This window comes from Salvelinus namaycush, unplaced genomic scaffold, assembly GCF_016432855.1.
Source record: "Salvelinus namaycush isolate Seneca unplaced genomic scaffold, SaNama_1.0 Scaffold4, whole genome shotgun sequence".
In the NCBI taxonomy this organism is placed as follows: Eukaryota; Metazoa; Chordata; class Actinopteri; order Salmoniformes; family Salmonidae; genus Salvelinus; species Salvelinus namaycush.
Genome location: NW_024061007.1, coordinates 742,744 through 770,000, shown reverse-complemented (window position 1 = coordinate 770,000; position 27,257 = coordinate 742,744). Strand labels below are relative to the sequence as shown.

The following is a 27,257-nucleotide window of genomic DNA, read 5'->3' as shown; positions in this document are numbered from 1 at the left end:
GTGTAGAGGAGGCAGGTAGTCTAGTGGTTAGAGTGTAGAGGAGGCAGGTAGACTAGTGGTTAGAGGGTAGAGGTGGCAGGTAGTCTAGTGGTTAGAGTGTAGAGGAGGCAGGTAGACTAGTGGTTAGAGTGTAGAGGCGGCAGGTAGTCTAGTGGTTAACGTGTAGAGGAGGCAGGTAGCCTAGTGGTTAGAGTGTAGAGGTGGCAGGTAGTCTAGTGGTTAGAGTGTAGAGGAGGCAGGTAGACTAGTGGTTAGAGGGTAGAGGTGGCAGGTAGTCTATTGGTTAGAGTGTAGAGGCGGCAGGTAGTCTAGTGGTTAACGTGTAGAGGAGGCAGGTAGTCTAGTGGTTAGAGTGTAGAGGTGGCAGGTAGACTAGTGGTTAGAGTGTAGAGGAGGAAGGTAGTCTAGTGGTTAGAGTGTAGAGGAGGCAGGTAGTCTAGTGGTTAGAGTGTAGAGGTGGCAGGTAGTCTAGTGGTTAGAGTGTAGAGGTGGCAGGTAGTCTAGTGGTTAGAGTGTAGAGGTGGCAGGTAGTCTAGTGGTTAGAGTGTAGAGGAGGCAGGTAGTCTAGTGGTTAGAGTGTAGAGGTGGCAGGTGGCAGGTAGTCTAGTGGTTAGAGTGTAGAGGTGGCAGGTAGTCTAGTGGTTAGAGTGTAGAGGTGGCAGGTAGTCTAGTGGTTAGAGTGTAGAGGTGGCAGGTAGTCTAGTGGTTAGAGTGTAGAGGTGGCAGGTAGACTAGTGGTTAGAGTGTAGAGGTGGCAGGTAGTCTAGTGGTTAGAGTGTAGAGGTGGCAGGTAGTCTAGTGGTTAGAGTGTAGAGGTGGCAGGTAGTCTAGTGGTTAGAGTGTAGAGGTGGCAGGTAGTCTAGTGGTTAGAGTGTAGAGGTGGCAGGTATACTAGTGGTTAGAGTGTAGAGGTGGCAGGTAGTCTAGTGGTTAGAGTGTAGAGGTGGCAGGTAGCCTAGTGGTTAGAGTGTAGAGGTGGCAGGTAGTCTAGTGGTTAGAGTGTAGAGGTGGCAGGTAGCCTAGTGGTTAGAGTGTAGAGGTGGCAGGTAACCTAGTGGTTAGAGTGTAGAGGCGGCAGGGTACACCTAGTGGTTAGAGTGTAGGGGCGGCAGGTAGCCTAGTGGTTAGAGTGTAGACGTGGCAGGTAACCTAGTGGTTAGAGTGTAGAGGCGGCAGGGTACACCTAGTGGTTAGAGTGTAGAGGTGGTAGGTAGTCTAGTGGTTAGAGTGTAGAGGTGGCAGGTAGTCTAGCGGTTAGAGTGTAGAGGTGGCAGGTATCCATGGAAATCCTATCCAGTCTCTCCTCTCTCTAACAGAAAACATTATGCTAATGTTATCCATGGAAATCCTATCCAGTCTCTCCTCCTCTCCTCTCTCTAACAGAAAACATTATGCTAATGTTATCCATGGAAATCCTATCCAGTCTCTCCTTCCTCTCCACTCTCTAACAGAAAACATTATGCTAATGTTATCCATGGAAATCCTATCCAGTCTCTCCTTCCTCTCCTCTCTCTAACAGAAAACATTATGCTAATGTTATCCATGGAAATCCTATCCAGTCTCTCCTTCCTCTCCTCTCTCTAACAGAAAACATTATGCTAATGTTATCCATGGACATTTAAAAATATATTTTCACACTACTTATAATGCCAAACCATTAACATTGTAATCTACAAATAAATATTCTCATAATTGTGCATTAATTTAATATAATCATATTTTCCAAATAGCCCGTCCACTGCATGTTTACATGTGACCGTTTTTTAACCTAGTTACCATGACAGCAGCTGGCTAACCGAGCTAGTTAACTTAGTCGACATAGCTAATGTTAGCTAGCATAACCTATTTAAAACCATATAACGCAGAGCATCTATCTATATAATAAGTTGTGACATAACATCATTAGCTAGTATCTATCATCCAGCAGCATACCACCCTGCATACCACTGATGGCTTGCTTCTGAAGCTAAGCAGGGTTGGTCCTGGTCAGTCCCTGGATGGGAGACCAGATGCTGCTGGAAGTGGTGTTGGAGGGCCAGTAGGAGGCACTCTTTCCTCTGGTCTAAAACAAACAAAAATATCCCAATGCCCCAGGGCAGTGATTGGGGACACTGCCCTGTGTAGGGTGCTGTCTTTCGGATGGGACGTTAAACGGGTGTCCTGACTCTCCGAGGTCATTAAAGATCCCATGGCACTTATCGTAAGAGTAGGGGTGTTAACCCCGGTGTCCTGGCTAAATTCCCAATCTGGCCCTCAAACCATCACGGTCACCTAATAATCCCCAGTTTACAATTGGCTCATTCATCCCCCTCCTCTCCCCTGTAACTATTCCCCAGGTCGTTGCTGCAAATGAGAACGTGTTCTCAGTCAACTTACCTGGTAAAATAATGGTAAAAAAAAAAAAAAAAAAAAAATCTCAAACGAGTGTAACTTACCCGGCTTGAAAAGACGTTTGTGGTGATGTTATGGATTCACTTGACACTTGCTTCTGGCCGAGTTTCCCACAGCAGTTTCCTCTAAAACTATCACAAGTAGTTAGAAGAAGAATAGTGAATGAAGCTGATATAGCGAGCGGCCCCCTCTGTTGGACAAAACAAGCACTACAAGATTGAGACGTCAACCGGTAGACTCAGCTGCCCGGGTCTTTCTTGCCACGTAAAATATTATTTCACTTTGCAGTCTGTTTTTAACGCACAGTTAAAACTTCTACCGAGTCAGAAACCCGGATCCGGGAGCACCCCCCACCCCCCACCAGTAAAAAAGCTGAATAGCATAGCTAGCATAGCGTCACAAGTAAATAGTAGCATCTAAATATCATTCAATCACAAGTCCAAGATACCAGATGAAAGATCCACTTCTTGTGAATCCAGCAATCATTTCTGATTTTTAAAATGTTTTACAGGGAAGACACAATATGTAAATCTATTAGCTAACCACGTTAGCAAAAGACACCATTTTTCTTTGTCCACCATTTTTTCTCTCCACCAGTAGCTATCACCAATTCGGCCAAATAAAGATATTGATAGCCACTAACCAAGAAAAAACCTCATCAGATGACAGTCTGATAACATATTTATTGTATAGGATAGTTTTTGTTAGAAAAATGTGCATATTTCAGGTAGAAATCATAGTTTACAATTGCACCCACCATCACAACTCGACTAGAATAAATACAGAGAGCAACGTGTATTACCAATTTACTCATCATAAAACATTTCATAAAAATAGACAAAGCATAGCAATGGAAAGACACAGATGTTGTGAATTCAGACAATATTTCAGATTTTCGAAGCGTTTTACAGCGAAAACACAATAAATCGTTATATTAGCATACCACATGTGCGAACGTTACCCCAGCATGAATTCATGGCAACGGGAGCGATAACGTTATGATCACCAAAATATATTAATTTTTTCACTAACCTTCTCAGAATTCTTCCGATGACAGTCCTGTAACATCATATTACAACATACATATAGAGTTTGTTCGAAAATGTGCATATTTAGCCACAAAAAAACGTGGTTATACAATGAGAATAGTAGCAAAACTGGCCTGAAAATGTCGGGCGCTATATTTGAGAGTGATCTAGTCTAATCGATAGCTAATCATAAACTTGACTAAAAAATACAGGGTTGACAGGAATCGAAAGACAAATTAGTTCTTAATGCAATCGCTGACTTACATTTCTAAAATTATCCTTACTGTGCAATACCGGGTCCGCCAAGCGAAGCTACACATAACAAAATGGCGATATATGCGTTTAAAATTTTTCAACAGAACAGCGATTTATCATCATAAATAGTTCTTACTGTGAGCTGTTCTTCCATCAGTATCTTGGGCAATGTATCCTTTCTTGGGTCTAATCTTCTTTTGGTCGAAAGATGTCCTCTTGTCCTTCGAAATGCCCACTAACGTTCGACCGGGACCCCGAAACGTGCCCGGCGCTTCAAAGTGCATCACAAAGCAATGCCTCAAAATCGCACTAAACGGATATAAATTGCTATAAAACGGTTTAAATTAACTACCTTATGATGTCTTTAACACCTATAACGAGTAAAAACATGACCGGCGATATATAAGTGGCTAAACCAACGCTTGGAAAGAGAGCCAGTGCGACGTCCATCTCGCGTCAGGCGCAGCAGGAAAAGAACGGTACATCCGGTCTTTCGCATTTTATACGGGCCCTGATTGCGCAATCGACTCCATTCAAATTGTCACCTCTTACTGACATCTAGAGGAAGGCATGGGCAGTGTGTGTATCCTCATAGGATTTACAGGGACTTTAAAACTGACCTGGGACCAGAGGCCAAAATTTCTGAAATCTCACTCCATATCAGGAAAAGTGCTGTAGAATGAGTTCTGTTTCAATCAGAGACATAATTCAAACGGCTATAGAAACTAGAGAGTGTTTTCTATCCAATAATAACAATAATATGCATATTGTACGAGCAAGAATTGAGTATGAGGCAGTTTAATTTGGAGACGATAAATGCTAACGTTGAAACAGCACCCCCTATATTGAGAAAAGGTTAAAAACGGGGACATTTCCGGGGACAGCTCCAGCCGGGGACAGGCCACTAAAAACGGGGACGTCTGGTCACCCCAATCTAGGTATCATCGCCACATAACTTATGTGGAATTTAAAAGACACCGTTACCGTTAGCTAGCTCACAACGTCTGTTACACTGTAACTTACCGGCAGCCTCACATAAAAACGTATTGGTTAACAATGCTTTGATTCTGACCAAAGTCTATAGTAGTGAAAAGTCTCTCTCTCTATTGTAACTTACCACAAATTGCCATCATAGCCTATCTACATGAATGTGTCCTGTCAGAGTCTTTTCCTCTCCGTTAACCGTTAGCTAGCAGTCTCGAGCCACAGCTGACGTTGACCACAATGAGCTAAAAGTAGGACTGACGTCACTAGCGGTGCAGCAGCCTCTGCAGCAGCAGCCTCCCCCGGGTCCTAGTGCCCGCCCGGTAACACGGTTAAGATGCGATGGAACGGTTGACGGGAAAACAACAAATCACAGAGAAAATATATTGACTGATATATTGAATTGTTTAGGGTAGCTTTAGCTTTGGCTTTAATAAATTCTGAAAATACTTAAAAACCAAATGAAAAAAGAATAGTAGCCCTCCTCAGGAACCACAAAACCCCCACAGACCAACTTCTTCTTCTATGATATAATGGCGGTCCACAAACCAACGTTAAAGGTGCATGGCGCCACCTACTGTGCTGGAGAGTGTTCAATCACGGTTTACACCACTATAAATCCTCCTACCTAACTCAGTACTTCTGAGAAAATGGATTATGTCCAGCTGCTGAAGACAAGTCTTTGTTGCTGTTCCATAAACTATACACCTGTAATCAATTGTTGTCCTGATCAGAGCTCTATAAATATCCATCAACGATTGTCTGTCAGCACCCCATTCATAACCAGAGACTCACACAACCAACTACCACGAAAGTGATGGAATGAGAGAGAGAGAGACATCGTTACAACACTGTACATAGACATAATATAACATTTCTTCTTCTTTGGAGTTTAACGGTGGTTGGCATCCAATATGTTGCATTACCGCCCCCAACTGGACAATAATATAAATGTATTTTACTTTGTGATACAAAATGGGAAAAGGGGAAATTATGATAATACTAAGTAACACCCTTCCAACTAACCCTACACTCGTTAAAAACTCACTACCCAATTCCACTACTTTGACCCTATCTGCTCCTGCACCATGCCAACGACCTGGGAGGACGGGACACCACCACTCAACACACCCTGGAACTCTTCTGAAGTCAAATCTCGTACGACCAAATACTTCTCTGTAGCTGCCACCACAACATCTATTGTCTGTGATTTACGTTCCATTTCTGCGGTACAGTTGATAACCATTGCTATGAACGCTAAGAAGCCAACCTTACTGAAGCATATATCACTCGTTGGCCTTTCCCTCTGTGCTGCACAGATCTACTACTCACAGGGATCCTCTCAGGATCCCTCACCCTTGACCCATCCTCCTCTACTTTCTTCACTGCCTCAGCATACGACACCTTCTGCACTACTCTGACTCTAGCCACCTCAACCTGCCTCTCTCTCACCAGACACTTCTGATCCCCAGCAACATGGACACCCCTACAGTCGACACACACAACTTTATCCACTGAAACTACACAATCCTCTATCCCATGACCTCCTGCACACTTCCCACATCTTGGAGTCTCCCTCCTACAAACTGCTGCAACTTGACCATAAACGTTGCACCTGAAACAGCTCAGTGGATTCAACACAAAGACTAACAGGATAACTGATACATCCTAACATGACTTTGTCGGGTAAAGACTCAAAACTCAAAAGGACTGACAGTGACTCCTCTGTTTCACCACGCTCACCACCGGATCTGCGTCACACCAAACGGCGGGCATCACAAACACCAAGAGTCTTCAACTTCAATTGCTCAACCTCCACACTAACACTACCCCAGAAATCACTAATTTCAATGGTGCCCTGTTCCTAAGAGCAAATAAACCGATCTTGACTCAAGTTGCGTGACACGGAGCGACCACTCTCTCTGGTCAGAAGAAACACAAACAAACATCACAAGTCCCAACCACCGTGAAACCACAAATAAACTCTGTTTTCCAATTGAATTATAACATTTGAAATGTCTCTATACCTTTGAAAGTTTTGTGAGTGTAATGTTTACTGTTCATTTCTGTTCATATGTGAACATATGTTTCCCATGCCAATAAAGCCCTTTGAATTGAATTGAATTGAGAGAGAGCTCCATGTTAATGTATAGGGGACATGAGTCTGTCATGGTTACTCATGGTTATGTGATGAGGTAGCCCCGCCTGCTACTTCTAAATCAGTGTCGGTCCAATAGGGAATGTCCTCTTGGTGTAACGGTCAAGATATTGGTTTCTCCCACGGTAGACCTGGGTTCATATCCCGTCAGTTACATTAAACAGTCAATTCTCTGAAAGGGGTCAAGACAGCCTGTTCTCAACAGTGGGGTCAGTGGGATTGGTAAAAGAATGAGAAACAAAATATGAAAATATTCACATATGTACATGGCTAGTTTTCTAACAATAGTTTTTAAATCAAGTAAGTCAACTCCTGGCCACTGTTGACTAAGTCATTTCCTTCCTCTCCCTCTCTCTGATTGGAGGAGAGAAGTTAAATGGTTTGTCTCCTCTGGTCAACAATACTCACCTTGAAAGACTCCACAGCCTGTTGGAGCTCCTTCAGCTCCTTCTCTCTCTCCTGGAATCTCTGCTGGACCTTCTGCTGACTCATCCCCAGCTGCCTCTGTGGAGCATCACTCTTCAATGAGCTATCAAGCTTTATTAGTCCAGTAGATCAATAGTATAGTAATGTGACATAGGACCCATAGAAGACACGGATACAAATATTGAGGAAGTGTCTGTCTGAAATTATATCATTATGTAGTCATGTGAATGATTATCGTTTTAACAGTACACAAATCAGGGAGTTGATTGGGTGTTTGATAACTAATGATAATGGTGTTTGACTTGTTGGATTCCAACTAGAAATATACTTATTGATGTTACCATACTATAACGTACTGATGACTTTACATGTATAAGGAATGTATATGTTGGGGTCAATGACGGGTGGATAGGAACTTGGTGTATGGAAAGTTACCGAGAGAGACAAGGGGAAGTGGTGAAATATTCTGTTCAAACTTGTTATTGTTGATTATCAATGTTCCTAAAGAGGGAGGCAAAGGGCAACTAGTTTCAGTCTCTGATAAGGCAGGCCAGCTGCAGAACTAGGGAGGAGCCAGGAATTCAACAGACTAGTTTCAGTCTCTGATAAGGCAGGCCAGCTGCAGAACTAGGGAGGAGCCAGGAATTCAACAGACTAGTTAGTCTCTGATAAGGCAGGCCAGCTGCAGAACTAGAGAGGAGCCAGGAATTCAACAGACTAGTTAGTCTCTGATAAGGCAGGCCAGCTGCAGAACTAGGGAGGAGCCAGGAATTTAACAGTCTAGTTAGTCTCTGATAAGGCAGGCCAGCTGCAGAACTAGGGAGGAGCCAGGAATTCGTCTCGAGGTCAAGCCACCACAAAGACCCTCCTACTAAGGTCCTATCTCACACACATACACGTCCACACCCACAAAGGTTTAAGCATCAGACAGGGCCATGACTACACCAGTGAGAGGAACCAATTCAGTTCCTGCCTAGCAACAGAGATGTATTGGCTGTCTAGATGTGTAAGAAGTTGATCCCGCCTAGTAGGAGGTTATAAATATATGTTCTTGTGTAATCATACATTGTCTTTGCAGCTGTATGACCCAGTGGGTGAATAAACTTGGTTTGAGGTTTTACTCTGTCTGTTCAGAACCTAACAGACTTTATAAAATGGTGATACATTTGGAGAATCTGGGTTAACATTTCTATACAATCAAGGTTTGTGTTCATATTTGTGGATCCATTTCATTTGAATGATCTCATATTCAAACAGATTTAGTTCCTACTGTATCTTAAATGTTTTGTTTGTCAGACAGTCACCAGCAAGTTGTTCTGGTCTTACCTGTTTCTCAGTCCTCTCTGCTGCAGCTGACACTGTATCATGGCCTTTATGTTCATACATTGTACACAGCATACAGATACACTGCTGATCGGTACGACAGTAAACCTCCAGCAGTTTGTCATGATGAGAGCAGATCTTCTCCTGTAGTTGTGCGGTGGCTTTGACCAGCTTGTGCTTCTTCAAAGCAGGAGATTCATAGTGAGATTGGAGGTGAGTCTCACAGTAAGAGACCATACACACCAGACAGGACATGAGGGCTTTCTGCTTTCTGGTCCCAGTGCAGACATCACACGCCACATCTCCAGGTCCAGCATAGCACAGAGCAGGAGGGGGAGCAGCCTGGAGTCCTGTCTTCCTCAGTTTCTCCACCAGCTCAGCCAACATGTTATTTTTCATCAGCGTAGGCCTTGGAGTGAAGGTCTCTCTGCACTGAGGACAGCTATAGACCCCTTTCAGAACATCCTGATCCCAGCAGCCCTCAATACAGATTCTACAGTAATTGTGTCCACAGGGGATGGTGACCGGTTCTTTCAGTAGATCTAGACAGACAGAACAACAGAACTGGTCCTGGTCCAGCAGAACTCCCTGTTGAGCCATTTGGACGGTTGTTCACTCTCACACAGACAGACGACACAGAGGCTCAGATCAGTTTCATTTCCACAGAAGATAGTTTTTTGGGAGGTATGGACTTTCTGGTTCTGCCAGATAGGCGAGTTTAGAGAGAGGGAGGGGTTAGAGAGAGGGAGGAGTTAGAGGGAGGGAGAGAGAGAGAGAGAAAAATGCATGCAACGTTTGAGAAGGAGACAAATATTTTAGTTCCCAAGTTAAATTATAGTTCCTGGTTACATTTTATTTAATCAATTTTAGAAAAAGACTGTAATGTAACCAAATGTGGAAAAAGAAAAGGTGTCTGAAAAACTTCTGAATGCCCTGTAATGCCGTCTACAGTGCCTTGTGAAAGTATTCACCCCCCTTGGCATTTTTCCTATTTTGTTGCCTTACAACCTGGAATTAAAATAGATTTTACGGGGGGGGGTTGTATTATTTGATTTACACAACATGTCTACCACTTTGAAGATGCAAATTGTTTTTTATTGTGAAACAAACAATAAATAAGAGAAAAAATCAGTAAACTGGAGCGTGCATAACTATTCACCCCCCAAATTCAATACTTTGTAGACCCACCTTTGGCTGCAATTACAGCTGCACGTCTCTTGGGATATGTCTCTATAAGCTTGGCACATCTAGCCACTGGGATGTTTTCCCATGTTTCAAGGCAAAACTTCTCCAGCTCCTTCAAGTTGGATGGGTTCCACTGGTTTAGGGCAATCTTTAAGTCTTACCACATATTTTCAATTGGATTGAGGTCTGGGGCTTTGACTAGGCCATTCCAAGACATTTAAATGTTTCCTCTTAAACCACTCGAGTCTTGCTTTAGCAGTATGCTTTGGGTCACTGTCCTGCTGGAAGGTGAACCTCCGTCCCAGTCTCAAATCTCTGGAAGACTGAAACAGGTTTTCCTCAAGAATTTCCCTGTATTTAGCACCAACCATCATTCCTTCAATTCTGACCAGTTTCCCAGTCCCTCCCAATAAAAAACATCCCCACAGCATGATGCTGCCACCACCATGCTTCACTGGATGGTGTTCTCGGGGTAATTAGAGGTGTTGGGTTTGTGCCAGACATAGCGTTTTCCTTGATGGCCAGATTGATCATGATTACCAGAGTACATTCTTCCATATGTTTGGGGAGTCTCCCACATGCCTTTTGGCAAACACCAAATGTGTTTGCTTATTTTTAAGCAATGGCATTTTTCTGGCCACTCTTCCGTAAAGCCCAGCTCTGTGGGGTGTACGGCTTAAAAGTGGTCCTATGGACAGATACTCCAATCTCCGCCGTGGAGCTTTGCAGCTCCTTCAGGGTTATCTTTGGTCTCTTTGTTGCTTCTCTGATTCATGCCCTCCTTGCCTGGTCCGTAAGTTTTGGTGGGCGGCCCTCTCTTGGCAGGTTTGTTGTGGTGCCATATTCTTTCCATTTTTTAATAAGGGATTTAATGGTGCTCCGTGGGATCTTCAAAGTTTCTGATATTTTTTCATAACCCAACCCTGATCTGTACTTCTCCACTACTTTGTCCCTGACCTGTATGGAGAGCTCCTTGGTCTTCATTGTGCCGCTTGCTTGGTGGTGCCCCTTGTTTAGTGGTGTTGCAGACTCTGGGGCCTTTCAGAACAGGTGTATATACTGAGATCATGTGACAGATCATGTGACACTTAGATTGCCCACAGGTGGACTTTAATTTATTTATTTAATTACTTATGTGACTTCTGAAGGTAATTGGTTGCATCAGATCTTATTTAGGGGCTTCATAGCAAAGGGGATGAATACATGTGATCTCAACACTTTTCCAGGTTTTATTTTTTTTATTTTTTTGAAACAAGTAATGTTTTTCATTTCACTATTTTGTGTATGTCCATTACTTGAAATCGGAATAAAAATCCATTTAAATTACAGGTTGTAAGGCAACAAAATAGGAAAAACGACAAGGGGGGTGAATACTTTTGCAAGGCACTGTATTACAGCGCTTTGGTCCACTCTGCTTTATGCCATAAATAAACTGTTAAATACCCAGGAAAGACGTGAGTCTGAATGCATATGGGGATACTAAGATTCTATGGCATTCATTGGCTGAGCTACAACCTTCTATTGCCGAGGAGACAAAAAATACACTTTGCTTGGAAAGTAATCTAATTATGTCGCTATCAGTTGATTGAGCTATTAACTTCCTGTAAAATAGAATATGTTTAAACCCAGTCAGCTTTTAGGGAAACACTTGTGACGTCTCTAGTTGGGTTCCGAAATGTCTTTATGATACTGTCGCAAAGCTAACTAAAAAGCAGCATTCCCCAAGAGAGGATGGCTTTCACTTCAGCAGTAATAAATTCATGATCTTCTTTGAGGAAAAGATCATGATCATTAGAAAGCAAATTACGGACTCCTTTTACTCCTTGTATATTTCCAAAGGTCAGTTGTCCTGAGTCTGCACAACTCTGCCAGGACCTAGAATCAAGAGAGACACTCAAGTGTTTTAGTACTATATCTCTTGACACAATGATGAAAATAATCATGGCCTCTAAACCTTTAAGCTGCATGCTGGACCCTATTACAACTAAACTACTGAAAGAGCTGCTGTCACGCCCCGGCCATAGAGAGGCTTTTATTCTCTATTTTGGTTAGGCCAGGGTGTGACTAGGGTGGGCATTCTAGTTTCTTCTTTCTATGTTTTCTATTTCTTAGTTTTTTGCCGAGTGTGGTTCCCAATCAGAGGCAGCTGTTTATCGTTGTCTCTGATTGGGGATCACATATAAGTTGTCATTCTCCTTTTGGTGTTTGTGGGATCTTGTATTTTGTTAGCTCTGTGAAGCCTGCAGAACGTAACGTTCGTTATTATTTTGTTGTTTTGTTTGGTGTTCTGAGTAAATAAAGATTCACGAACACTTACCACGCTGCACCTTGGTCTCCTTCCGACGACAAACGTTACAGCTGCTTCCTGTGCTTGGCCCTCCTATGTTTAACATAATAAACGGCTCTCTATCCACCGGATATGTACCAAACTCACTAAAAGTGGCAGTAATAAAGCCTCTCTTGAAAAAGCCAAACCTTGACCCAGAAAATATAAAAAACTATCGGCCTATATCGAATCTTCCATTCCTCTCAAACATTTAAAAAAAAACTGTTGCACAGCAACTCCCTGCCTTCCTGAAGACAAACAATGTATACGAAATGCTTCAGTCTGGTTTTAGACCCCATCATAGCACTGAGACTGCACTTGTGAAGGTGGAAAATGACCTTTTAATGGCGTCAGACCGAGGCTCTGCATCTGTCCTCGTGCTCCTAGACCTTAGTGCTGCTTTTAATACCATCGATCACCACATTCTTTTGGAGAGATTGGAAACCCAAATTGGTCTACATGGACAAGTTCTGGCCTGGTTTAGATCTTATCTGTCGGAAAGATATCAGTTTGTCTCTGTGAATGGTTTGTCCTCTGACAAATCAACTGTACATTTTGGTGTTCCTCAAGGTTCCGTTCTAGGACCACTATTGTTTTCACTATATCTTTTACCTCTTGGGGATGTCATTCGGAAACATAATGTTAACTTTCACTGCTATGCGGATGACACACAGCTGTACATTTCAATGAAACATGGTGAAGCCCCAAAATTGCCCTTGCTAGAAGCCTGTGTTTCAGACATAAGGAAGTGGATGGCTGCAAACGTTTTACTTTTAAACTCTGACAAAACAGAGATGCTTGTTCTAGGTCCCAAGAAACAAAGAGATCTTCTGTTGAATCTGACAATTAATCTTGATGGTTGTACAGTCGTCTCAAATAAAACTGTGAAGGACCTCGGCGTTACTCTGGACCCTGATCTCTCTTTTGACGAACATATCAAGAATGTTTCAAGGACAGCTTTTTTCCATCTACGTAACATTGCAAAACTCCGACACTTTCTGTCCAAAAATGATGCAGAAAAATGAATCCATGCTTTTGTTACTTCTAGGTTAGACAACTGCAATGCTCTACTTTCCGGCTACCCAGATAAAGCACTAGATAAACTTCAGTTAGTGCTAAATACAGCTGCTAGATTCCTGACTAGAACGAAAAAATGTGATCATATTACACCAGTGCTAGCCTCCCTACACTGGCTTCCTGTTAAGGCAAGGGATGATTTCAAAGTTTTACTGCTAACCTACAAAGCATTACATGGGCTTGCCCCTACCTATCTTTCCGATTTGGTCCCGCCGTACATACCTACACGTGCGCTACAGTCACAAGACGCAAGCCTCCTAATTGTCCCGAGAATTTCTAAGCAAACAGCTGGAGGCAGGGCTTTCTCCTATAGATCTCCATTTTTATGGAATGGTCTGCCTACCCATGTGAGAGATGCAGACTCGGTCTCAACATTTAAGTCTTTACTGAAGACTCATCTCTTCAGTGGGTCATATGATTGAGTGTAGTCTGGCCCAGGAGTGTGAAGGTGAACTGAAAGGCTCTGGAGCAACGAACCGCCCTTGCTGTCTCTGCCTGGCCGGTTCCCCTCTCTCCACTGGGATTCTCTTTCTCTAACCATATTACAGTGTCTCCTGACCCCTCCTGTCTCAGCCTCCAGTCTTTATGCTGCAGTAGTTTATGTGTCGGGGGGCTAGGGTCAGTTCGTTATATCTGGAGTACTTCTCCTGTCTTATCCGGTGTCCTTTGTGAATTTAAGTATGCTCTCTCTAATTCTCTCTTTCTCTCTTTCTTTCTTTTTCTCTCTCGGAGGACCTGAGCCCTAGGACCATGCCTCAGGACTACCTGGCATGATGACTCCTTGCTGTCCCCAGTTCACCTGGCCGTGCTGCTGCTCCAGTTTCAACTGTTCTGCCTGCGGCTGTGGAACCCTGACCTGTCCACCGGACGTGCTACCTGTCCCAGACCTGCTGTTTTCAAATCTCTAGAGACAGCAGGAGCGGTAGAGATACTCTTAATGATCGGCTATGAAAAGCCAACTGACATTTACTCCTGAGGTGCTGACTTGCTACACCCTCAACAACCACTGTGATTATTATTATTTGACCATGCTGGTCATTTATGAACATTTGAACATCTTGGCCATGTTCTGTTATAATCTCCACCCGGCACAGCCAGAAGAGGACTGGCCACCCCTCATATCCTGGTCCTCTCTAGGTTTCTTCCTAGGTTTTGGACTTTCTAGGTAGTTTTTCCTAGCCAATGTGCTTCTACACCTGCATTGCTTGCTGTTTGGGGTTTTAGGCTGGGTTTCTGTACAGCACTTTGATATATCAGCTGATGTAAGAAGGGCTTTATAAATACATTTGATTTGATTTGATGTCTTCTTCCTCCCATCCTTACTGGGATTTACATTTAGCAGACGCTCTTATCCAAAGACTTACAGGAGCAATTAGGGTTAAGTTCCTTGCTCAAGGGCACCCCGGCAGATGTTTCACCTTGTGGGCTGATTTATAATAGAGGTTAGTCAGATAAATCATTGATGTGACTGAGGGGGAGTAGAGATTATTTACCTGAAATATTTCCCCTGAGGGCCAAGAAGGTATGTAACACAGATAAGAGGAGAGATGTCTTCCACTGTTCTGTTCTCACCACAACCTGCTGTTCCACATTCTCACACACATTCCTCACTGCTGCAGACCTTAGCCTGAGTCCATTCTCACACACATTCCTCACTGCTGCAGACCTTAGCCTGAGTCCATTCTCACACACATTCCTCACTGCTGCAGACCTTAGCCTGAGTCCATTCTCACACACATTCCTCACTGCTGCAGACCTTAGCCTGAGTCCCAGTCTATTTGTGCCATCATGCCAACTCCTTGTCACTCATGGTGATGCCAAATGTTTGGCTTGACAACGACAGCAATAGAGTTGGCAAGAACACAAATCTATGACCAGGCTACAGACACCTGGGATTATGCCTGTATTCAACTCACACTGAACCACAAACACACACACACTAACCCACTACCTGTATGTCTCCTCTGTCTAGGATCAGTAACCCACACTAACCCACTACCTGTATGTCCCCTCTGTCTAGGATCAGTAACCCACACTAACCCACTACCTGTATGTCTCCTCTGTCTAGGATCAGTAACCCACACTAACCCACTACCTGTATGTCCCCTCTGTCTAGGATCAGTAACCCACACTAACCCACTACCTGTATGTCCCCTCTGTCTAGGATCAGTAACCCACACTAACCCACTACCTGTATGTCTCCTCTGTCTAGGATCAGTAACCCACACTAACCCACTACCTGTATGTCCCCTCTATCTAGGATCAGTAACCCACTACCTATATGTCTCCTCTGTCTAGGATCAGTAACCCACACTAACCCACTACCTGTATGTCCCCTCTGTCTAGGATCAGTAACCCACACTAACCCACTACCTGTATGTCTCCTCTGTCTAGGATCAGTAACCCACACTAACCCACTACCTGTATGTCCCCTCTGTCTAGGATCAGTAACCCACACTAACCCACTACCTGTATGTCTCCTCTGTCTAGGATCAGTAACCCACACTAACCCACTACCTGTATGTCTCCTCTGTCTAGGATCAGTAACCCACACTAACCCACTACCTGTATGTCTCCTCTGTCTAGGATCACTAACCCACTACCTGTATGTCTCCTCTGTCTAGGATCAGTAACCCACACTAACCCACTACCTGTATGTCCCCTCTGTCTAGGATCAGTAACCCACACTAACCCACTACCTGTATGTCTCCTCTGTCTAGGATCAGTAACCCACACTAACCCACTACCTGTATGTCTCCTCTGTCTAGGATCAGTAACCCACACTAACCCACTACCTGTATGTCCCCTCTGTCTAGGATCAGTAACCCACACTAACCCACTACCTGTATGTCTCCTCTGTCAATCGGTTTTCTACTCAGAGAATGATGTATAGTTATTAGCTGGTATGTTTCCACTGATACAAACTGTCTTTGTGTAACTCAGGAATGCGGTTAAGAGCAGTTTGGGTGTGACCACAGTAAGTGACATATCCTGTTTGTTGGTATCTGCAAAGGGCACAGCTGGGTGGAGAAATGTCAGAGAACAGAAACCAGCTGGAGCAGCAGCACCTAAATATCAGCAGAAAAGGCACGACTTCCACCGAAGGTGGCTCCTCTCCCTGTTCGGGCAGTGCTCGGCGGTCGTCGGCGGCGGCCTACTAGCTGCCACCGATCCATTTTTCCTTTTCGTTTGTGTCTGTCTGTATTGTTTACACCTGTGTCCTATTAGTTGATTTGGGTGGGTTTATTAACCTCCGCTGCCTGCTAGTCTTTGTGTGGGATTGTTTGCTGTGGTTACGTTGTCAGGGGTGCGTGTCTGCACCACGGGGTTTTCTTTCTTTCTTGTACCGTGTTGGTGTTTAGGAGTAGAGGTTTCTCCTTTCTTGTACCGTGTTGGTGTTTAGGAGTAGAGGTTTCTCCTCTGTGTGTAGCGTTTATTTCCCTGTGTGTGTCGACCTCTATTGGGCGTAATTCCCCCCCATGTTGTTGTTGAGTTGGGACTTCTGAATAAAGGATTGTGTCACTGGGACTTCCTTGCTCTCCTGCTCCTGATTCCTGCACCTCCCTCCTTCTAGGAGGCACGTAACACATAGTTCCATTTACTGAGGAAGTAGGTTCAGCATACACACTGACATTCTGAAGTTTATAACGTATTCCCAACTACATGTTAGGGTGGAATGTTCCATTTGTCAACAGTAAGGTCAGAGTTATGTTATTGTAGACAGAGAGGTTATACTGACAAGGACTTTCAACTGGAGACCGGTTCCATTTGTCAACAGTAAGGTCAGAGTTATGTTATTGTAGACAGAGAGGTTATACTGACAAGGACTTTCAACTGGAGACCGGTTCCATTTGTCAACAGTAAGGTCAGAGTTATGTTATTGTAGACAGAGAGGTTATACTGACAAGGACTTTCAACTGGAGACCGGTTCCATTTGTCAACAGTAAGGTCAGAGTTATGTTATTGTAGACAGAGAGGTTATACTGACAAGGACCTTCAACTGGAGACCGGTTCCATTTGTCAACAGTTAGGTCAGAGTTATGTTATTGTAGACAGAGAGGTTATACTGACAAGGACTTTCAACTGGAGACCGGTTCCATTTGTCAACAGTAAGGTCAGAGTTATGTTAATGTAGACAGAGAGGTTATACTGACAAGGACCTTCAACTGGAGACCGGTTCCATTTGTCAACAGTTAGGTCAGAGTTATGTTATTGTAGACAGAGAGGTTATACTGACAAGTACTTTCAACTGGAGACCGGTTCCATTTGTCAACAGTAAGGTCAGAGTTATGTTATTGTAGACAGAGAGGTTATACTGACAAGGACTTTCAACTGGAGACCGGTTCCATTTGTCAACAGTAAGGTCAGAGTTATGTTATTGTAGACAGAGAGGTTATACTGACAAGTACTTTCAACTGGAGACCGGTTCCATTATCTATATCTCTAATTTACCACCCCAAGATATCCCTGCACAATGTCTATTTTCTCCCCTACTGGTTGGAAACTACAGTGTAATGGCTGAGCTCAATGCAATGGCACTTATACATATAGATCCTTCAAACTCCCCCAAACAGGGAATCAGATCTCAATCAAAGGTGTTATCACCTGCTCCACTAAGGCAGTTATCTTATAACTTGTCCAAGGGGGGGAAATTATTCTGGTAAAACAAAGTGTGAGTTAAAAGTACGAATCTCAGAGCATCAAAGCACCATTAGTTGCACAATCTCGACTTACCCATTTGCGGCCCACTTTTTGGAAGCGAACCACTTGATTTCGTCCCTACGTTATATCAGCATCGAACATGTCTCCCTCCCTAGGAGAGGGGGTGACCTCGACAATCTATTGTTGAAACGAGAGGCTGCCAGGATCTTTCATTTATAGACCCTTGCTCCCTTCGGTCTCAACGTAGACTTTGATCTGAAGCAATTCTTGTGATTCTTGTGATTTTGCTTTTCATTGTAAATGTTTGTAGGCTTATGTAGCCAAATTGTATCTATGATCGTATGCTATCCCTTCATCTAAAAATATATATATTTAACCTTTATTTATCCAGGTTTTTCTCATTGAGATAACATCTATTTTCCAATGGACCTGGTCCAATAGCAGCAGGGGGAACAACGTTTCAGACAAAACAACGTACATACACTAACACAACATTAAACAAAACTATAAACACACACAGTACAACAATTACATATTACGTTAAAAACACGAAAGTCTTGAATAAACAGCTGTCCTAAAGACAATTACACTCTATGATATTTACATCAGTCAAGTGTTTAAACTCCACCAACGAATCTAGATCATCACACGTTAAAATGTTCAGGAGGGAATTCCAGGACCACGGAGCTGAGTAACTAAAACTATTTCTACCATGACCTGTTCTAATGTTTGGTTCTGTTAAAAGCAAATGAGAATGAGACTGTAATTGATATTTATTTACTGACCTGACTAAAAAAGAACAGAGATAAAAATGGCATTTTACCCAGTATTAGTGAGAATACAGTATACGGCACACGTCAAACGTGTGATTTATGACCCTTTGTTATGGGTCACGTGGTCATGTTCATGTATGGGCATCCTGCAGGACATCCTGTCAGGAAGTTCTCAAGCGCTCTAGGGAGTGCCCATATATGGGCATCCTGTCGTTCCGTTCTCACGCTTTAGACTGAATGTTTATTTAACCACATAGTGCATCTGTTCCTTTGAAGCTGTCCTGATGATTGATGTGTAGGGACCTCGTTGAACTGGGGGATCTGTTTGAACATTTCAAAGAGTATGGTCCCCCCTGTTGTAGTGACCTTAGGGCTGTTGTCTATGAAACAGGAATGTCCGGGGGTTTTGGGGGCAGCCGCATTATAAATAAGAGCTGAACACTACAAGCGACCTCGAAAAAACACTAAACAAGAAATGAAACATGTATTTTGTGATCAGTGACACACACGTGATGACAGTAACAACAGAAGCAAGACCTCGGTTGACAGTAACAACAGAAGCAGGACCTCGGTTGACCGTAACAACAGAAGCAGGACCTCGGTTAAAACATCGAGAAAGGGAAGAGTATAAAGCAACAATATACGAAGCGCCAAAAAGCGGTTTCTAAATATGTATAGAAGCCAAATACCGCCCGCAACTGTGCTGAAAGATCAAGTGCTGATGTCTAATGGACAACTATGGGGTTATGTGTTTGATTACCCGGCATGTAGAGTGAAACTCTATACCGTAGCCGAAGGAGAAGAATATACCGACCAGACTTTAGGAGTGGACTACAGTCTTGAAGACTGGCAGGTGTTTCGCAAGCTGGTGTATCCTGAACTGAGCCTTATCACCAAGGGGTATAGCGTGTTCACGGGCTACGAGAGCCGTTGGGAAGGTGCCCCTGACTCCTCAGGCAGAATATTTCACAGGGTGAAAATACAAAGAAAGAATGGACTTCCATGTGGCAACGAGAAAATCTGCAACGAAAACATCCGTGAAGGTGGCCTGACTGGGGATTTTAGCTTATTCCTTTTAAAAGTTGGGATATAATGGAATTGAAAATGTTAGAGTTAGTGGATGCTCTTTTTGTACAGAGCCAACAACGGGAGAGTATTGTTCAGCTAAGAAAGTGCATAATATATACGAATCCTGAGGATTATGATTCAAAGGAGCCCTCAGAAGGTTCATCCTCAGAAGGGTCAGCCCCTGAAGAAAACTCAGTACGCGGCTACGTTAACCACGTCCCGATACCATAGGACTGGTTCAACAATAAAGGGGTGAACGTAAAGCCTCCGGTTCTTCATTTCAGCATATACCATTTATATTCATATACCATATCAGGACTCCGATACAGCATGGGTACCAGACCCTAAGGACTCTACGCCTCACAGCCCTCCTTTCTACGCCCCCCAAGCAAGCCCCCCGACACCCTCTACATGTACACAGCTTGAGGATGTGTTTGATGGGCTGGTCAGTACTATTTTTTGTGGACACCATCAAGGCCTCTGTAGCCGCAGTTTTAGACGTGGTGATTGGAGAGTATATAAGAGAAAAATGCATCGGTTGTGAGATCAATCACCCCAGCCAACGACAAGATCCGTGTTAATATGATATTTTGAGGAGCTGGTGAAAAGACTGTGGTCCAGCCGCTTTATACCATCGATGGCCCTGGAGTCTATGGGTCTTGTGCCATCTATTCCCAGGGTTTACGGTGTAACCGAGGCTTTCCTACATGAACTGAAGGAGGTGATCTACATCCACGAGAAACTCAAAGAAATCCGGCACACCCTGGTGGACGACAACAAATACAAGGAAGCTTTGGTGGCTGATGTGGTGACTTTCTGGCTCAATAAACCCCAAGAGAACGAGTAACAATATATATTTTTTATTTAGATGTAAAGCAATGGGTAACTATATGCATATGATGTTAGAGAGAATAAATACTTTTTTAATTTGAGAGAATTTACAAATGTTACGCAGCAAATTATTGAAAATAAAGTGAACAATGTATCGCCCTACACAACCCCCAATACCGGTGCTAATGCAGAGAGTGTGCTAAAAATGGAGCAAATCATGAGTCATGTAAGACAAACGGGCAAGAATCTGCAATGGACACAACTGGTATCCCGTCTTGTGGCTGATTCTGAAGAACTAGAAACATCCTTGTCTAAGTTTTTAATGTATTTGTTTGAAACACCGTTTAATTGTAACATGTATCATATTTGTTGTTTATATACTTATATAACGGATGTGTCTTAAAAATTCAGCGATACAAGCCTGTAAATGTAAAGTATACTAGGTGTTGCATGCATGGGTCAGTGAGAAAACAGGTACTAATATCTTGCTACGTATCCTGAAGGGTATGGATGCGTAATACTTAATGTTTGATAAAATATAATAAAAATGAAATGTTGTCGAAAGGGGCTCAGTAATGTTATTGTCAGAGAGGCAAGAAGGATGGCGGAGCAGATGTTGAAAAACATTTATTATACCCCCTCTAACCCAGGGTCTTTAACTATACCCCCTCTAACCCAGGGTCTTTAACTATACCCCCTCTAACCCAGGGTCTTTAACTATATCCCCTCTAACCCAGGGTCTTTAACTATACCCCCTCTAACCCAGGGTCTTTAACTATACCCCCTCTAACCCAGGGTCTTTAAATATACTCCCTCTAACCCAGGGTCTTTAACTTATTTCAGCTAGGGGGCAGTATTTTTATGTTTGGAAAAATAAAGTTCCCAAGGTAAACTAACTATTTATCAGGTCCAGATGCTAGAATAAGCATAAACTTGACAGATTAGGATAGAAAACACTCTAAAGTTTCCAAAACGGTCAAAATATTGTCTGTGCAAGCCTAACCTTGACCGTGTGGCATTAACCCTTAACAGTTAAATGAAGGTGTTTACATCAAACAGTTTGCATTGACTTCTCTCCCCATAGGAATACAATGGCTGCTCCCCTAAATTCAACCTGAAGCCTATGTGGATTATGAATGTCTTATGAACCTGTCTTCGATGACAATCCATCAGGCCACTATGAGGTCTACCCGTGTTGATTCTAAGCTTCCTGGACCAACCGGAAATGGTTAAAATCACCCTAAAAGTTGTCTTGATATACATGACGTGCAATTGTGAAAACCACTGCATTCAACCCTATATAGATCAGTCAATTCTTAACGTATAGACTTAAAACTCAGGATTCTGTAAAAGCCTACCCCAATGAGGATATGTGTTCACGTTCAGCTTCCTGTGCCAACCGGAAGTGCCTTAATTTGGGGTGTTAGGGGCTGTTTCGAAGGGTTAAAAAAGTGAGATCTTTCCAAAACTTTAAATGTGTGATTAGGCAACCCTCATGAACTGTAAATCAGTCATGTCTCCCATAAAATTTTCAAGGAAAACTCACACACACACACAGCTAGGACGGAGGGACACAGTGTGGGGCTTAGAGACACACAGAGCCTGCAATAGTTACCTTTGTTCGAACTATTAACCTTTCTAGGGTATGTGGGACAGTAGCGTCCCACCCTGTCAACAGCCAGTGAAATTGCAGGGCGCCAAATTCAAAACAACAGAAATCCCATAATTTAAATTCCTCAAACATACAAGTATTTTACACCATTGTTAAGCTACACTTCTTGTTGATCCAGCCAGTGTCCGATTTCAAAAAGGTTTTACGACGAAAGCACACCAAATGATTATGTTAGGTATGAGCCAGAAAAAGACAGCCATTTTTCCAGCTAAAGAGAGCAGTTACAAAAAGCAGAAATAGAGATGAAATTAATCACTAACATTTGATAATCTTCATCAGATGACACTCATAGGACTTCATGTTACACAATACATTTATTTTTTGTTCGGTAAAGTCTATATTTATATCCAATAATCTGAGTTTAGGCAAGAGGCTACTGTATCACTTGGCAAAAAGCCTGAGAATATGCAGAGCGACAAATTAAAATGAATTACTATGAAAATTACTATAAAATCAAACTTTCATTAAATCACACATGAAAGATACCAAATGAAAGCTACACTGGTTGTGAATCCAGCCAACATGTCAGAATTCAAATAGGCTTTTCAGCGAAAGCATACGATGCTATTATCTGAGCATAACACCATAGTAAACAAAAGAGAGAAAACATTCCAAACCTGCAGGCACGACACAAAACGTAGAAATAAAAATATAATTCATGCCTTACCTTTGACGAGCTTCTGTTGTTGGCACTCCAATATGTCCCATAAACATCACAAATGGTCCTTTTGTTTGATTAATTCCGTCGATATATATCCAAAATGTCCAATTATTTGGCGCGTTTGTCCCAGAAAAACACTGGTTCCAACTTGCTCAAACGTAACGACAAAATATCTCAAAGGTTACATACTTTTGTTTTAATGTGTAAATGTTATTACGCATTTTATTTTTGGACTTACGTCGAAAATAGCTTGATGGTGACATAAAGAAGAACCGGGGGCTGTTTGCACCCCTGTTTCCTCATCTAATGTTGGATGATCCAAATCAATTATTCCCAGTAGCAGCTGTGTAAATGTCGGGTATCCTATAGACGTTAAGGAAATCTGCTTTTGTACTGCCTCTCCTGAAAGGTGGAGATCCTTCGCTACTTGACAACTATCGACCCATATCAACATCGTCTGTACTGTCAAAGGTACTGGAGTCCTTAGTTAGTAGGCAGCTGAAGGCCTACCTCCAAGAAAACAACATTTTAAATGGATGCAGTCAGGTTTTAGGTCTGGCCACAGCACTGTTTCAGCAACATTGAAGGTTTTAAATGACATCCACTGTGCTCTTGACAACAAGTGTGTCTGTCTTTATTGATTTGTCAAAGGCTTTTGACACCGTGGACCATGCTGTGTTAGTGCAAAGGTTAACATGTTGTGGAATTACAGGTCATGATCTAGATTGGTTTATCTAGATTGGTTTATAAATTACCAATCAAATCGTACACAATGTGTAATGGAGGATGGTTGTAAATCTGAGTCCATAGAGGTGTGCTCAGGTGTTCCGCAAGGTTCTATTTTGGGCCCACTGTTGTTCCTTTAGTATATCAACAACATTGGGGATCTTAATGAAACAGAGGATGTTCATTTTTAGAGCAAGTCATGGTATTTTCAAATGCCAGGCATGTTACTAATCATGTCATTGCTACATTGTCTGGACATACTATAGAGCAGGTCAAAGTGTACCTATATTTGGGTGTGTGGGTTGATGACAAGCTGAGCTTCACTGTTCATGTGGAGAACTTGATAAGGAAGCTCAAGCTGAAAATAGGTTTTTATTACCGGCATAAGGCTTGTTTTTCTCTGGAGGCCAGGAAGGAGCTGGTACGATGTACATTACTGCCGGTTTTAGATTTTAGTGATGTTATATACAGTGGGGAGAACAAGTATTTGATACACTGCCGATTTTGCAGGTTTTCCTACTTACAAAGCATGTAGAGGTCTGTAATATTTATCATAGGTACACTTCAACTGTGAGAGACGGAATCTAAAACAAAAATCCAGAAAATCACATTGTATGATTTTTAAGTAATTAATTTGCATTTTATTGCATGACATAAGTATTTGATACATCAGAAAAGCAGAACTTAATATTTGGTACAGAAACCTTTGTTTGCAATTACAGAGATCATACGTTTCCTGGAGTTCTTGACCAGGTTTGCACACACTGCAGCAGGGATTTTGTCCCACTCCTCCATACAGACCTTCTCCAGATCCTTCAGGTTTCGGGGCTGTCGCTGGGCAATACGGACTTTCAGCGCCCTCCAAAGATTTTCTATTGGGTTCAGGTCTGGAGACTGGCTAGGCCACTCCAGGACCTTGAGATGCTTCTTACGGAGCCACTCCTTAGTTTCCCTGGCTGTGTGTTTCGGGTCGTTGTCATGCTGGAAGACCCAGCCACGACCCATCTTCAATGCTCTTACTGAGGGAAGGAGGTTGTTGGCCAAGATCTCGCGATACATGGCCCCATCCATCCTCCCCTCAATACGGTGCAGTCGTCCTGTCCCCTTTGCAGAAAAGCATCCCCAAAGAATGATGTTTCCACCTCCATGCATTGACCGTCATCTTGAACTTCTTCCATTTTCTAATAATTGCGCCAACAGTTGTTGCCTTCTCACCAAGCTGCTTGCCTATTGTCCTGTAGCCCATCCCAGCCTTGTGCAGGTCTACAATTTTATCCCTGATGTCCTTACACAGCTCTCTGGTCTTGGCCATTGTGGAGAGGTTGGAGTCTGTTTGATTGAGTGTGTGGACAGGTGTCTTTTATACAGGTAACGAGTTCAAACAGGTGCAGTTAATACAGGTAATGAGTGGAGAACAGGAGGGCTTCTTAAAGAAAAACTAACAGGTCTGTGAGAGCCGGAATTCTTAATGGTTGGAAGGTGATCAAATACTTATGTCTTGCAATAAAATGCAAATTAATTACTTAAAAATCATACAATGTGATTTTCTGGATTTTTGTTTTAGATTCCGTCTCTCACAATTGAAGTGTACCTATGATAAAAATTACAGACCTCTACATGCTTTGTAAGTAGGAAAACCTGCAAAATCGGCAGTGTATCAAATACTTGTTCTCCCCACTGTATATGCAGGCCTCAACCACTACCCTGAGAGCACTTGATTCAGTGTATCATGCAGCCCTCAACCACTACCCTGAGAGCACTTGATTCAGTGTATCATGCAGCCCTCAGCCACTACCCTGAGAGCACTTGATTCAGTGTATCATGCAGCCCTCAGCCACTACCCTGAGAGCACTTGATTCAGTGTATCATGCAGCCCTCAGCCACTACCCTGAGAGCACTTGATTCAGTGTATCATGCAGCCCTCGGCCACTACCCTGAGAGCACTTGATTCAGTGTATCATGCAGCCCTCAGCCACTACCCTGAGAGCACTTGATTCAGTGTATCATGCAGCCCTCAGCCACTACCCTGAGAGCACTTGATTCAGTGTATCATGCAGCCCTCAACCACTACCCTGAGAGCACTTGATTCAGTGTATCATGCAGGCCTCAGCCACTACCCTGAGAGCACTTGATTCAGTGTATCATGCAGCCCTCAGCCACTACCCTGAGAGCACTTGATTCAGTGTATCATGCAGCCCTCAACCACTACCCTGAGAGCACTTGATTCAGTGTATCATGCAGCCCTCAGCCACTACCCTGAGAGCACTTGATTCAGTGTATCATGCAGCCCTCAGCCACTACCCTGAGAGCACTTGATTCAGTGTATCATGCAGCCCTCGGCCACTACCCTGAGAGCACTTGATTCAGTGTATCATGCAGCCCTCAGCCACTACCCTGAGAGCACTTGATTCAGTGTATCATGCAGCCCTCAGCCACTACCCTGAGAGCACTTGATTCAGTGTATCATGCAGCCCTCAACCACTACCCTGAGAGCACTTGATTCAGTGTATCATGCAGGCCTCAGCCACTACCCTGAGAGCACTTGATTCAGTGTATCATGCAGCCCTCAGCCACTACCCTGAGAGCACTTGATTCAGTGTATCATGCAGGCCTCAGCCACTACCCTGAGAGCACTTGATTCAGTGTATCATGCAGCCCTCAGGTTCATTACAAATCAGAAACGTCTAACACATCATTGTGATCTCTACAGCGCTGTTGGCTGGTCGTCATTGACCTTGAGTAGTCTTAAACACTGGTAGACACTGATTTATAAGGCCATGTTGGGTAAAATGACATTTTATCTCTGTTCTTTTTTAGTCAGGTCAGTAAATAAATATCAATTACGATCTCATTCTGATTTGCTTCTAACAGAACCAACAATTAGACCAGGTCATGGTAGAAATAGTTTTAGTTACTCAGCTCCGTGGTCCTGGAATTCCCTCCTGAACATTTTAAAATGTGATGATCTAGTTTCATTGGAGTTTAAACACTTGATCGATGTAAATATCATAGAAGATTGTAATTGTTTTTAGGCCAGCTGTTTTTAGTCAAGATGTTTGTGTTTTTAATGTAATATGTAATTGTTGTACTGTATGTGTGTTTATAGTGTTGTTTAATGTTGTGTTAAATAAAGGTCAAATAAAAACTATAATAAAAAAATCAATACAGGTACTGTATGTAGAACCATAGTAAAGTCCAGTATGGACTATCAATACAGGTACTGTATGTAGAACCATAGTAAAGCCCAGTATGGACTATCAATACAGGTACTGTATGTAGAACCATAGTAAAGACCAGTGTGGACTATCAATACAGGTACTGTATGTAGAACCATAGTAAAGACCAGTATGGACTATCAATACAGGTACTGTATGTAGAACCATAGTAAAGCCCAGTATGGACTATCAATACAGGTACTGTATATAGAACCATAGTAAAGCCCAGTATGGACTATCAATACAGGTACTGTATGTAGAACCATAGTAAAGCCCAGTATGGACTATCAATACAGGTACTGTATATAGAACCATAGTAAAGCCCAGTATGGACTATCAATACAGGTACTGTATGTAGAACCTTAGTAAAGCCCAGTATGGACTATCAATACAAAGTGACCATTTAGAATGAGGCCCAGTTCAATGAGAGGAAGTCTTAACAGATCTGGGGGATGACAGACAGGAAGTGGGGGGGTGGAGATCTAATATATTGTTG

General features: G+C 42.9%; 1 protein-coding gene across 1 annotated transcript in view; it reads right to left on the bottom strand.

Annotated features, from left to right (window-relative positions):
* Nucleotides 1-9,165, bottom strand: part of LOC120041022 (tripartite motif-containing protein 16-like) — a 13,109-nt gene extending 3,944 nt beyond the window's left edge. Inside the window, exons 1-2 of the mRNA XM_038985991.1 lie at nt 8,569-9,165; nt 7,225-7,320 (exon numbers count right to left, since the gene is read on the bottom strand). Of these exons, the coding sequence (XP_038841919.1) occupies nt 7,225-7,320; nt 8,569-9,165 (693 nt within the window). The remainder of the gene's footprint in view (nt 1-7,224; nt 7,321-8,568) is intronic.
* Between the last annotated feature and the right edge of the window lie 18,092 nt (nt 9,166-27,257).